Below are 13,629 nucleotides of genomic sequence, written 5' to 3' on the forward strand. Positions count from 1 at the left end.
GCTCTAGATTGAAGAATGACCAAGGGGATGAATAGTATAAGAAGTTTCTGAGTTTATTCAAGCAACTCCACATCAACATTCCTTTTGTAGAGGCATTAGCTCAAATGCCTAAGTATCGCTGAAAATTCATGAAAGACTTGGCGACCAGCAAGGAAATTGGATGAGAGCCTTGAGTGGTGCTAGATGCTTCATGTTCGATGGTGTTGCAAAAGAATATGCGAACAAGAAGAAAAGACTAGGGAAGCTTCATCATTCAGTGTAACATCGGCAACTTAGGGGAAATGGAATTGGCGGACTCGAGGGGGCAAAGTATCAACGTCATACCATACACTTTCTTCCAAAAGCTAGGCTTGGGAGAGCCTAGACCTACTCGGATGACTTTACAATTGGCGGACGAGCGGTGCGACATCAGAGAAAGCATCATTGAAGGCGATGCTTGTCAAGGTGGACAAGTACATTTTTCCGGTTGACTTTGTAGTGCTAGATGTCGATGAGGATGAAGATGTACCCTTGATACTCGGGAGACCGTTTTTTGCGTACTTCAAAGCATTGATTGACATGGACGGCGGAGGCTCACATTGAGAGTTGGAGCGACAAGCTCACAGACCGCCTTGCTAGAAGCCATCCGGCATTCTCTTGATTTTGATGACACTTTGTATTTTCTAGACACTACCGATGAGCTTGTTGATGAATACATCTTTGGAAATGTTCAATCCGGATCCATATGAAGGTTTGTTTGACCAAGAGGAAGAGCAATGAAGAAGTAATGATGCTTGGATCGACTAAAGAAGTAACATCTACCCGGGGATATTGAAGAAGGTGCTCGAAAAAAATGAAGAGGGCTAGGAGGCATACGAAAATGCTCCAAAGGCTGTTGGAGATGTACATGAACCAAGAAAGTTGGATGAACCATTGCTAGGTGGTCCGAAGCCCGATAGTACACCCTCTACTCTCAGGAGACATTGCTCATCATGCTTTCAAGTCATGGGTAAGAGGGCAACCTTCATTCATGAACCCCCGTGAGGTAAGAAAGATCGTCAAGCTTAGTGACATTAAACAAAGCGCTTCTTGGGAGGCAACCCAAGTGTTCTTGTTTTTCGTATTTGTTAGTTTAGTTTGTTTACATGAATAAAAGCTGTAAGTGTTAGTGTTTTAATGTTTAGATGCTTACTGCTGTGATTTTTGTTGTGGTGTTTAAAACTTATCATGTGTTTTATGAAGAATGGGTGAGAGTTTGGTGCGTTTTGAGTTCTAGTTCATGTTTTTATCATGGTAAATTTTTGCATAATAAATGGGGCTACGAGTGTGTAAACATGTTCGAGAGAATTTATGCGAGACTGTAGATTTTTGTAAGTCATCTGAGAGAAAACACAGGGGTTGTGGAATTTCCTGCGCCCGTGGGTGTATATGCTGACTCATCGAGAGAAGGCACGGGCGTGTGAGCGCACATGGATAACCATCACGAACATCGCGCAGTCGTGGGAAATTTCCCGCAGGCGTGTGAAGTCCCTGAGTTGGGCGGATTTTTCAGGGAGCACTGCAGGCGTGGACTCGCCCACAGGGCGACTGCTGTGAGACCTCACCGCAGGCGTGGGTATTTTTCCGATGCGCTGTGTCGAGACTCTGCGAGTTGTTCCCTCCATCACGAGAGACACGAGGCGTGCGGTGCCCTCAGTGAGTTAGACATGTGAATGTCACGCCCGTGTGGAATTTTCATGCAGGCGTGTGGAAGGCGTGATATTTTTTCTCGGATGTCGGGGAAGCCCGCAGGGCGTGCGTCTACGTGGGTCGAGGGCGCAGGCGTGGGTATTTTCCGCTGCGCCCGTGTGAGATCGTTCTTAGCTAGTGAGAGTTTTTCCCGAGAGCGCACAGGGGCGTGCATACGCCCCTGTGAGGCTCTTGAAGTGAGGCGCTGCAGGCGTGGGGAATTTCCACACACCCGTGTGGATGCACTGAGCCATAAAAGTCGTGAGTTACATTTTAAAAGAGGATGGTTCCTCTCCCTCATCACGACTCCTTTTTGCACGAAAAACACACTCACGGTATTTTTACGATTTGAGTGCCAATTTGGTTGGATTTTAGCGCAGTTTTCCGGCCGATTCTTCATTTTTTCACTCCATCTCATCGGTAAGCCCTTTTTATCATCTTCCTTGCAAATTCATGGTTTCAATCGATTAATCTGGTTAATAATGTTTCGTTTCTTCAATTGGAAAATGATTTATACTTAGAACGAAGTTAGAAGTATTATTAAGTTGTATTTTTGGATTGTTGAAGCGTGGCCGTGTGGTTTTCACGCCCCGTGGATCCACACGGGCATGCATAAATTCCACACGACCATGTGGATTTCTGCAGCATTGTTTTATCAACTTGTTTGATCAATTTCGTTTAAATTTTTGCGGATCATGGCACCTAGGTCAAAAAAGCAAGCTGATAAGAGGCCATGTTAGTCATCTCTGAGCGAGAGGGATGCGTTTTGCGATTCCGAACATCGGGTCAGCTATGAGCATTTAGTCGAGACTCCATTTTGAATGAGACTCGATTCACGGACACGACTATCTTTGCGAGGATCTTGGCGAGGGGGATGAGTTTTGCCGAGTGAGATCGAGGATCTCGTTTCGAGATGATGGTTGGCGGCGATTGTTGATGATTAGAGAGCCGACCATCCAGAGTTTGCATTGGAGGTGTTATCCTCATTCAAGTTTGATAGATCGTATGCAGAGCTTGACGGTGTGGACACCATTCGAGTTCGAGTATTTGGACCCCACCATGAAAGCTTGAGCATTACAGCGGTTTTCGATACTACTTGGCTTGTTGATAAGTGCTTGTGCGATATGAATGTGAAGCGTTCATTCCTTATATTGAGCATTGCTTTTTCTCGGGTTTTTACACTAATATGTGTGTTTTATGTTACTTTTATGCGGGTAGGGGTTGTGATGCCGAGTATGAAGGAAATAGGCCAATGTGGATCATAATGCACCTATTTTTGGAGGAAATATTGCTAAAGGTTCAAGCGAGGACATAGGTCGGTGTGAGATGCTAGAGTGTGTGCCAACCTACTCGTGTCGAGTGAGCACATCCATTTGGAGGGGCACAAAAGCGATCACACTCGAGCATCGCGACTTATGCAGAAAAGAACAAGAGCTCCCCCAACATGTACATCATTGAAAAAGCAAGTGATTCACGACGTAAATTTGTGCCCGTTTGCGTTACCCCGATAACATTATAGAATTACGAAGTTATTGAATTCGAAATCTTGTAGAAGAAACCTGTGTAGCAACACTATAGCATATAGTGTAGGCAGCCTTTTGTTCTGACCGGCAGAAATCGGAGAAAGCGAGAGAATCCACATGGGCGTGTGGAAATTATCCACACTAGTGTGGAAATTCCGCATGAGGCGTGTATCATCGCACTGTGGAGTCGCCCAGATTCAGACCCTATTTAAAAGCCCGATTGACTCGATTTTTGGTATTATTTTCTCCATCTTTTCACCAACTTGTGAGAGGGTATCGGCTAGGATTTTGAGGGGTATTGGCTAGGGATTTGGAGAGGTTCTACGGCTCCGACATCATGCGTTGTTTGGAAGAAGGTTATTGGGAGATATTTCAGTCGGCATCGATCCGAGCGAGGGTGTATCCTAGAGCGGACAAAGGATCCCTTGCGATGAGTAGAGGACTCTCCACAAGACCATCGACACAACCATCGAGGGGGTTTCTTTATGGATTCATTGCTTTTACATTCTATTTCTTTGATTGTATTTAGCTCCATGGAGGCTAAACCCCGATGGAGTACTTGGGTATCTGTGAACCCTAGGATGTATTCTTTTTTATTGAATCTCTTTATTATGCTTTCAATTAATTGATGTTTATTGTGAGTTCCAACCTTGAATGCTTGATTGAATGAACATTTCCCCTAGAGTGACACTAGGGTTGAGAGTTCTTGTTGGTAACCTTGTGAGTGAGTGACACACCACGGCGTTAGACAAAAACTAGGTTGGAAAGGGTTGAGAGTGTGAGTTGAGAGAGTGCAGGGAGTATCCCCTTTTTCCCTCCGGCGTGATAGATTCTATTTTTGGTTCCTCGAGTTCTTTATGGCCATAATGGAGTGAATGGTCTAAAGGGATGAACCTCCGCTGGGAGACTAGTTGCGCGTGCAATGGGTGAAGCGTTGAGGGTGATCATAGTATCTAGGGCTTAATTGTGGCTGAGGGGACCTTTCGCTTTGGACCAAAGGGTTAGGTCTATATTTTTAGGAAGAGATTTATCACTTGGAATCAATAGAGCTCATTGCAACTCTATCACGAGTCGCGAGGTGTTGAGATTGTTCGATTTCTCCTCCGGGACATGTGTAGAGTTAGGCATAGTTGACCTTCGATTTTGGACTATGTATGTAAGGATTTTCATGACTCACTATTGCATTGATTAGAAAGCATAGTAGAGGGTTCTTGCACTTGAAATGATTATCCTAGGCGGAGCATTACCCGAGTACCCCATCTTTATCGATTGCCTTACCCCTTCTCTACTTTTGCTATCTTACTTGTTGCTTTTATTGTTGAGAATTGAATCATTATCACACTTATCACTATTGATCTTCCACATAGTTAAGAATCGAATTAAGTATTTTTTTACTCCCTACTCACAGTGGATTAGACCCGCTCACCGGGATTATTACTTGACAAACCCATGCACTTGCGGGATATCGCATGAGGACCTTGTCACTTATGCGAGTAGGCATTCACGGATACGGAGGGTATGCGCTGCTACCCTCACGATTATCCACGGAACCTTGACCCCGTAGAGAACTTACGAGTGCTATGTGGTCAAGGTCGAGTCTGGCCGAGGGGTCTCCAAGGCCACGTGCCTTTCCCGACCTGCATACAAATATTTGCATCCCATCATGAGTAGGTCAGTGAATGGCCGTGGTGATAGCAATGGTGTTTTGAGCCGTTAGGAGCTACTGTACTTGTACTCGATGGTACAACACATATCGATTCATTTAGGGCACATCCTGGCATAGTACATCGAGACATCGGGGGATACTATGCTGGGCGGGAAAAGATCTTCTCGGGCCCCTACATTACGACAGTAGTGATGGGCATGGGTCTCTTGGATTCAATTCGCGGGGCCGAGAAGGCGAGTGTACACTCCCACTGAGTCTAGAGGCGATGCGGTTGATGGGGATGGTCCGCGAGGGTTCGGACGAGGGGTTTTTGCTTTAGTACTACCGGCCCGGAGATAGCCGAGGATGAGGGGTGATGAAGCCGGAGCATCTCGGCCCGCTCCCGAGCCTCGGCCCGGCATCGATGGAGACCGAGGGCACCTCCGATTGGCGGAGGAACCACCCGCGAGTGCGTATGTTTTTCACCATCTCGAGCCAATGATCGCTTTGAGAGGCTCGAGAATGCTATAGAGTGGTCCGAGCTGAGGGTTCTTGAGATTAGGGACTCCGTGAGCCACTCGAGTACACAGAGTTCATGGCACGTTTCGACGTATTACAGCAGATCCTAGAGCGAGACATTGCCTCATCATTTGTCTTGCAGCCGAGGACCCTTCAAGCCCCGTCAGTTACTCCAGCACCTCCATCCTCGAGCCCCGGCACCGGTGGACCCACCATGTGCCCCTTCGGTGACGGCGGCACGGGGAGCTCGAGGCGACTCCGATACTGATTTTTTTCCTTTACTTTCTTGCATTTTATTTTTATTTTATTTTTTTCATGTTTTTTAGACTTTTTTTCACTCGAGAAAAGGATTTTTCCTTCGAGTTTATGTTCATTTTGCATCATCGAGTTGTATTTATTGCTTCACCTTTTATATACACTCGAGTTATTTTGTCTTTATTGAGCTTCACTGAACCCCATCATGTATGCGTGCAGATGGTCTTGTCATCTTGGGAATTGAGACTTAGTCATGGGCACGGCGAAGGTGCTTCGGCACTTGGCCGTGTGAGCTTCATAACCCGTTGGAACACTACTCCCAACAAATTAGCTTCATCAAATGCAACACTAGGAGTCAGGGGAGTATTGTTTTGATTGTTTCTCCCACATCTATTTTTGAATGATATATATTTTGAGTGAGCTTGCATGTGTACATTGACGACAATGTACAACTTAAGTGTGTGGGGGGAGTTTCATAATCGCACATCTTTTCTATTATTCTTGATTGATATATGCTCACATAGCCAATGGCGGTTCACCATAGTTGCAATGACTGTATTCTTAAGTTTAGGAGAATTTTTAACATTGAATATTTTCATGCTCTAGTTCTTGCCTGAATTTTTAGGAATTTTTGCCCGATTTACACTTAGTGCACTACTCACTCTTTAAACTCTATTGGAAACTCATGTTCGATATTAAAGGGACTAGTTAGGTTTATTTCTTTTGCTAAATTCTGAAAAAAAAATGAATGAAAAGAAGGAACAAAATAGTTTTATTGTTTATTTGTGTTTGTTGGGTGGAAAGAGCTACCACCTATGAAGTATGAAGCTACTCTCACAAATCGGATACTAGTTATGCCCTAATGAGAGAAAGAGCTATCTCATAGGATGAGTGAAAGCTACCACTCGGGTAGAAAGAGCTACCACCTCGAAAGTGTGAAAGCCCCCTTAGCGGCCGCTTTGGAAAGGGCTATCTTAGAGGATGTGTGAACCTACTACATCTTTAAAATTTTTGTCACTTTTGTAAATAAATAAGTCCCTTGTACTTAGAACTTTGAGGAGTATACCTTGGGTTGTTTTGAGTGAGTTCACACACTTACACGAAATTTGGGTTTGTTGTCCTTTTTTATTCAAGTTTTTAGATAGAGCATTGACTTTTGGTATTTAGTGTTGAAATTTTTCCTTACCGTAGAATACTCTCTTTGTATACCTTGGTGAACCTAATGCCAAGCACTTTCAACATTTTTCTTCATTGATGCATAGAATGTTTTTAATGGTTTGCTTGAGGACAAGCAAAAAGCTAAGTGTGGGGGAGTTTGATAAGTGCTTGTGCGATATGAATGCGAGCGTTCATTCCTTATAGTTGAGCATTACTTTTCTCAGGGTTTTTTTACACTAATATGTGTATTTTTATGTTACTTTTTATGCAGGGTAGGGTTGTGAGGCCGAGTATGAAGGAAATAGGCCAATGTGGATCATAATGCACCTATTTTTGGAGGAAATCTTGCTAAGGTTCAAAGCGAAGACATAGGTCAGGTGTGAGATGTTAGAGTGTGTGCCAACCTCCTCGTATTCGAGTGGGCATATCCATTGGGAGGGGCACAAAGGCAGTCACACTCGAGCATTTTGACATATGCACATAGAACAAGAGCTCCACCAACATGTATATCATTGAAGAAGCAAGTGATTCACGACGTGAATGTGTGCCCGTTTGTGTTACCCGATGAAAGTATGGAATTGGGAAGGCTATTCGAGCTGGACAATGCGATGACAACACTGTAGCGAGCACTGTTCATAGCCGGCAGAAACCCGGAGAAAGCGAGAGAATCCACACGGGCGTGTGGAAATTATCACGCCCGTGTGGAAATTTCCTGCGCAGGCGTGAAGCATCCACGCCCGTGTAGTCGCCCGATTCCAGCCCTATTTAAAGCCGAATCAGCCCCGATTTTGGTATTCTTTTCTCCATCTTTTCCCCAAACTTGAGAGAGGGCTTCGGCTAGGGTTTTGAGGGGTTTTGGCTAGGGTTTTGGATAGGTTCTACGACTCCGACATTGAGCATCATTTGGAAGAAGGTTATTGGGAGAGCTTTCGTCGGCATCGATCTGGCGAGGTGTATCCTAGGCTGGACAAAGGATCCCTTGCGACGAGTAGAGGACTCTCCATAAGACCATCGACACAACCATCGAGGGGGTTTCTTTATGGATTCATTGCTTTTACATTCTATTTCTTTGATTGTATTTAGCTCCATGGAGAGCTAAATCCCTAGTTGGTACTTGGGTATCTGTGAACCCTAGGATGTATTCGGTTTATTGAATCTCTTTATTATGCTTTCAATTAATTGATGTTTATTGTGAGTTCCAACCTTGAATGCTTGATTGAATGAACATTTCCGCTAGAGTGACACTAGGGTTGAGAGTTCTTGTTGGTAACCTTGTGAGTGAGAGACACACCATGAGCGTTAGACAAAGCTAGGTTGGAGAGGGTTGAGAGGGTGAGTTGAGAGGTACAGGGGTATCCCCTTTCCCCTCCGACGTGATAGATTCTACCTCCGTTCCTCGAGTTCTTTGTGGCCATAATAGAGTGAATGGTCTAAGGGATGAACCTCCGCTTGGTCTTAGTTGCGCGTGCAACAGAGTGAAGCGTTGAGGTGATCTTAGTATCTAGGGTTTAATCGTGGTTAGGGACCTTCCACCGGACCAAAGGGTTAGGTCTATAATTAGGAAGAGATTTGTCACTTGGAATCCCTAGAGCTCATTGCAACTCTATGCGAGTGCGAGGTGTTGAGATTGTTCGATTTCTCCTCCGGGACATGTGTAGAGTTAGGCATAGTTTACCTTAGATTTTGGACTATGTAATTAAGGATTTCCACGACTCACTATTGCATTGATTAGAAAGCATAATAGAGGGTTGTTGCACTTGAAATGATTATCCTAGGCAGAGCATTATCTGAGTACCCCATCTTTATCGACTGCCTTACCCCCCTTCTCTACTTTTGCTCTCTTACTTGTTGTTTTTATTGTTGAGAATTGAATCATTGTCACACTTATCACTATTGATCTTTCCACATAGCTAAGAATCGAATTAAGTGTCTTTACTCCCTATTCCCTGTGGATTCGACCCCGCTCATCCGGGATTATTATTTCGACAAACCCGTGCACTTGCGGGATATACGCAAGGGGACCTTGTCAAGCATCCATTAACAACCGCAAACTAAAAGGAAAGGAGGCTCGAGAAGTGCTGAAATTTAGTTAGGAATTACTATAAACCCTTAATATGAAAGTTTAATAATTCACAGAATTTCAAAGAGAGAAAGCATTAAAACATGGTTTCTAAAAATCAGAACTTCAAGCATCTGAAACTGAAAACATTCAGAGGAGGTAGACACTAAGATACAATGACATATAAACCAACTCAAGACACTAAACAAACAATACAAGAAAAGGCTCCAAACAAATATGAAGCATGGTGTCTCTCCAACAAAACTCAACAACAACCAAGAGCCTAATAAAATAACAACAACAAGGATTACCTACCTCTACACTTGCCGAAGAGTTACTGGAGAAGGTTGCTTTTAGTCATCAGAACTCTCAACAATAAGTTTTGCTTGAGGAATGAGAATGAAGAGAATAATGAAGTTTAAAGAGAAAATCTTGCCTCACCAATAATTCATCTCCAATCATGCCAACCCAATCATGATTAATTTTAATCAGATCCATGAATTCCGGTAATAAAGCCAAGCATGTGGGGTAAGCTTGTTGGCCAGTCAATGATTCAACCAACTAGTCAATGTTTTTACGGTCAAAGTTGGAACAAAAAAATTGCCAAACATTACAATCTCCCACCCCCTTAAATGGAGTTTAGTCCTCTAAACTCGCATCAAGAGTCAGGGAACAACTCGGGATAGCTCTCCCTCAGATCAGTTTCTCGCTCCCAGGTGGCTTCATCGCTAGAGTGGTTGCTCCATCGACCTTAATCAAAGGAATCACTTTCGGTTTCCTCATTGTTGCTCTTTGTAGGCGGAAACTCATCTAGTTGCGCTTCATAAGGCAGATTCTTACGAAACTCCAGCTGGTTCATGTTGAATGACATGCGATGGATCGACAAATACTTCCCTCGAGCATAGAGACATGAATGACATTGTGGACTTGAGCTATATCTGGTGGTAAAGGCAAGCAATAAACAACAGATCCAACTCGTTCCACAATCTCAAAAGGTCCGATGCACCGCGGGTTAAGCTTCCCACGCTTTCCAAATCTCACAACGCCTTTCATCAGAGATATCCTAAAGAAGACTGTCTGGACCCAACAACTTCCGTTCTCCAACATCACTCGAACACATAGGAGATCGACACTTCCTCCTGTAAAGAGCCTCGTATGGTGCCATATGAATAGTTGCCTAAAAGTTGTTGTTAAAAGTAAACTCTGATAAAGGCAGATAGTGGTCCCATGAATCAGAAAAGTGTATGTTACATGCCCAAAACATGTCCTCCAGAATCTGAATGGTCCTCTCAGACTGACCATTTGTCTGTGGATAAAAAGCTGTACTGAAAGTCAATATGATGCCCAAAGGTGACTGTAGACTCCTCCAGAACCATGAAATGAATGTCGAATCACGATCAGATGTGATTGACACAGGAATGCCATGCAGTCGAATAATCTCTCCAAGGAACAATTCCTCTAGCTTCTCAAGACCCAAACCAGGTTTCAAAGGTAAAAAGTGTGCTATCTTAGTTAGGTGATCCCCAATCACCCACATAGACTAATGCTTCCATTGAGTACAGTGCAAACTAGTCACAAAATTCATCGTGATGTGCTCCTACTTCCACTCTGGTATCGGTAACGGTTGAAGATAACCTGCCGGTCTCTGATGCTCTACTTTAACCTGTTGGCAAGTAAGACAGTGGACGACAATAGTAGCTATCTCATGCTTTATGTTGTTCCACCAGAAATGTTCCTTGAGTCCTCTGTACATCTTTGTACCTCCAGGGTGGATCATGTAGCTTGAATAATGGGCCTTCTCCAGAATATCTCTCCTCAAAGCAGGATCATCATGAACGGAAACTCGATCACCAAATCTGATGGTACCATCCTCATGCACTCGGAACTGAGACGATTCTCCTTGCTGAAGTTTAGCACAGATTTCTAACAACTTGGGATCTTGCTTCTGAGTCTCTTTAATCCTCTGCGAGCAAATTTGGTCGGGATGCTCATGTTTGCCCGGACTACCCTCGGAACTTAGGCGGAACAACCTCCAATTCGAACCACCTCATCTCCTCAAAAGTGGTTTTACCTTTCGAGTTAAATCTGCGGCGGTTCCATAATTATACCTCATGCTTAGCGCATTAGTCACCATATTAGTTTTGCCTGCATAATAATGAACACTGAGGTCATAGTCCTTGATCATCTCTAACCAACGCCTTTGCCTTAAATTTAGCTCATACGGGTGAAGATGTACTTTTTAACTCTTATAGTGCGTGTACACTTCACAAGGCTCCCCATCTGAGAAAATGCCTCCGGATCTATAGTGCAAAAATGATCTGCTGCTAACTCTAGATCGTGGGTGGGGTAATTCTCCTGATTAGGGTATTAGTTGCCTTGAAGCATAGGCAATGACTCGACCATTCTGCATCAGAACACACTCCAAGCCTGTCCTACAAATGTCTCTATAGATCACATATGCACCACCACTTCGTGGAAGTACAAGGATCGGTCTGAGATACGAGTCTACACTTCAAACTCCTAGAAACTCTGCTCACAAGCTTCGGGTCTAGGTAAAAGCAGGCACCCTTCCATGTTAGTCTCAGTCAGCGGTCTTTGCTAAATGAGAGAAGTCCTTAACGAACCTCCGATAATAGGCAGCTAAGACAAGAAAGCTCTGAATCTCTCTGACTATACTCGGTCTCTTCCTATCCATGACTGCTTCCACTTTCTTAGGATGCACAGAAACTCCATCCTTACTGATGACATACCCCAAGAAAGTTACACTATCAAGCTAGAAGTCACACATGGAAAATTTGGCATACAAATCATGTTGTCTCAGTGTCTCCAATACAATCCTCAGATGCTTCGCATGCAGATGCTTACTGCATGAATAGATTAGAATGTCATCAATAAAGACAACCATGAATTGATCCAAGTAACATCGAAACACCTAGTTCATCAAATCCAAGAATCTTTGCTGTGGCGTTCGTCAGATCAAACGGCATCACCAGAAACTTCTAATAAGCTGATGATAGACAGATCGCAAATCAATCTTGCAGAAGACTTGAGCTCCTTCCAACTGGTCCAAGAGATCATCAATCCTTGGCAAAGGGTATTTATTCTTGACAGTCACCTTTTTCAACTCACGCTAGTCCATACACAACCTCGGAGATCCATCCTTCTTTTTGACAAACAACACTGGGCTCCCCAAGGTTACATGCTCGGTCAAATAAACCCTTTCTCCAAAAGTTCCTCTAGTTGCTTCTTTAGTTCCTTTAGTTCAGCGGGTGCCATCTGGTACGATGCCTTGGATATAGGAGCTATGCCTGGAGCCAGGTCGATAGCAAATTTCACCTCTCTCACAAGAGGTGATCCGGGGAAGATCCTCGGGAAAAAAACATCGGAAAACTCATCGTCAATCGGTACATACGCCACTATGTAGGCTAGTGCGAGTGGCCCTCGGAGGCAGAGGCCATAAAAGCAAATGCAACTACTTCTAATAAGCTACGAGTTTGTAGAGAAGAGATCTCTCGAGCTAGGGCGTACCCTTTACTGCCACTGAAAGGTGAATTCTTCAAGGTTAGGAAAACAGAAGTGCATCTTCTTTCTATGACAGTCCACTACAGCACCATTGAAGAAAGCCAATCCATGCCAAAAATGATGTTATAGTCTCACAGCTCCATCAGATGCAGATCGGCGAAGAGCTCATGCTCTTCCATAACAAAAGAACATGCAGGTGCTAACTAACTGATTAACGGGTTTCACTATTCCCACTAGAGTAGCAACACATAAAACATGCGGCAATTTCATAACATGCAAACAATTCTTTCGAGCAAAAGATGATGACACAAATGAATGCGTACCACCAGGATCAAACAAAGCACAAGCATAACAGGAATGCACTTAAATAATACCAGCCACAACATCGTCGGATGACTCAGCATCCTCCTATGTCAGCACAAAAACTCGGCCCTGTGTAACTAGCCTCCCACGGCCTGCTGGGTGAGAAGAGGAAGAAGGCTGGCCTGCCATGGGGCTTTCACCCTCCTTCCCCTAGAGCCACTCTGCTAAGAAAGGTCTAGAGTGCCTACCTGCCGCAAGCCACCAGATGATCGGGGAGGCTCAACTGCTACAGTCTGAGTCCCTTCACCTTTCTGAATCCAAGATGGGATCTATGGACACTACACTACAAAATGCTCCTGACTGGCACATCTAAAACACGTGCGGCCTGCACATCTGCACTCTGCCTGAGAATGGTGCCCCCCACACGTAAGACACCGAATCTCCTAAGGAACACTGCTAGCAAAACCTCTTTTGCCAGAACTAGATGGTGGAGCCGGGGGCTTGCTGTATGGTCATGACAGATGCTTCCCTCTAGAGTGCCCAGAGGTACCCCTAGAAGACGGACTCTTCTTTTAATTAAAAGATAGGAGACATTATAAAAAGCACACATAGGATTAGGGTTTTGTTTTGCGTATAATAGGCCTTCTGAAAAAAAAACATAAGATTATTATTTTTGTTGAAAAATAGGAAACATTAATATAAGAAAACATAGGATTAGGGCTTTGATTAAACCGAAAAATATGGGACATTTATAAAAGAAAACATAGGATTAAGGTTTTCATTCAGAAATACCAGACATTGCAAAAAGAAACATAGAATTAGGGATTTGATTCAAAAATAGGAACCATTTTGAAACAAAACATAGGATTAGGGTTTTAATTAAAAAAAAATATGAGACATTACGAAAAGAAAAACATATGATTATTGCTTTCATTAAA

At 43.8% G+C, this 13,629-nt stretch overlaps 1 protein-coding gene across 1 annotated transcript; it reads right to left on the reverse strand.

Moving 5' to 3' along the window:
- Positions 1-9,721: 9,721 nt before the first annotated feature.
- On the reverse strand, positions 9,722-10,403 carry LOC120251856. Its single transcript, XM_039260511.1, has 2 exons — positions 10,129-10,403; positions 9,722-10,043 (listed from the first exon to the last, which is right to left on the reverse strand). The coding sequence occupies exons 1-2, from the start codon at positions 10,401-10,403 to the stop codon at positions 9,722-9,724; spliced, it is 597 nt and encodes a 198-aa protein (XP_039116445.1).
- Positions 10,404-13,629: the final 3,226 nt, after the last annotated feature.

This window comes from Dioscorea cayenensis, chromosome 20, assembly GCF_009730915.1.
Source record: "Dioscorea cayenensis subsp. rotundata cultivar TDr96_F1 chromosome 20, TDr96_F1_v2_PseudoChromosome.rev07_lg8_w22 25.fasta, whole genome shotgun sequence".
NCBI lineage: Eukaryota > Viridiplantae > Streptophyta > Magnoliopsida > Dioscoreales > Dioscoreaceae > Dioscorea > Dioscorea cayenensis.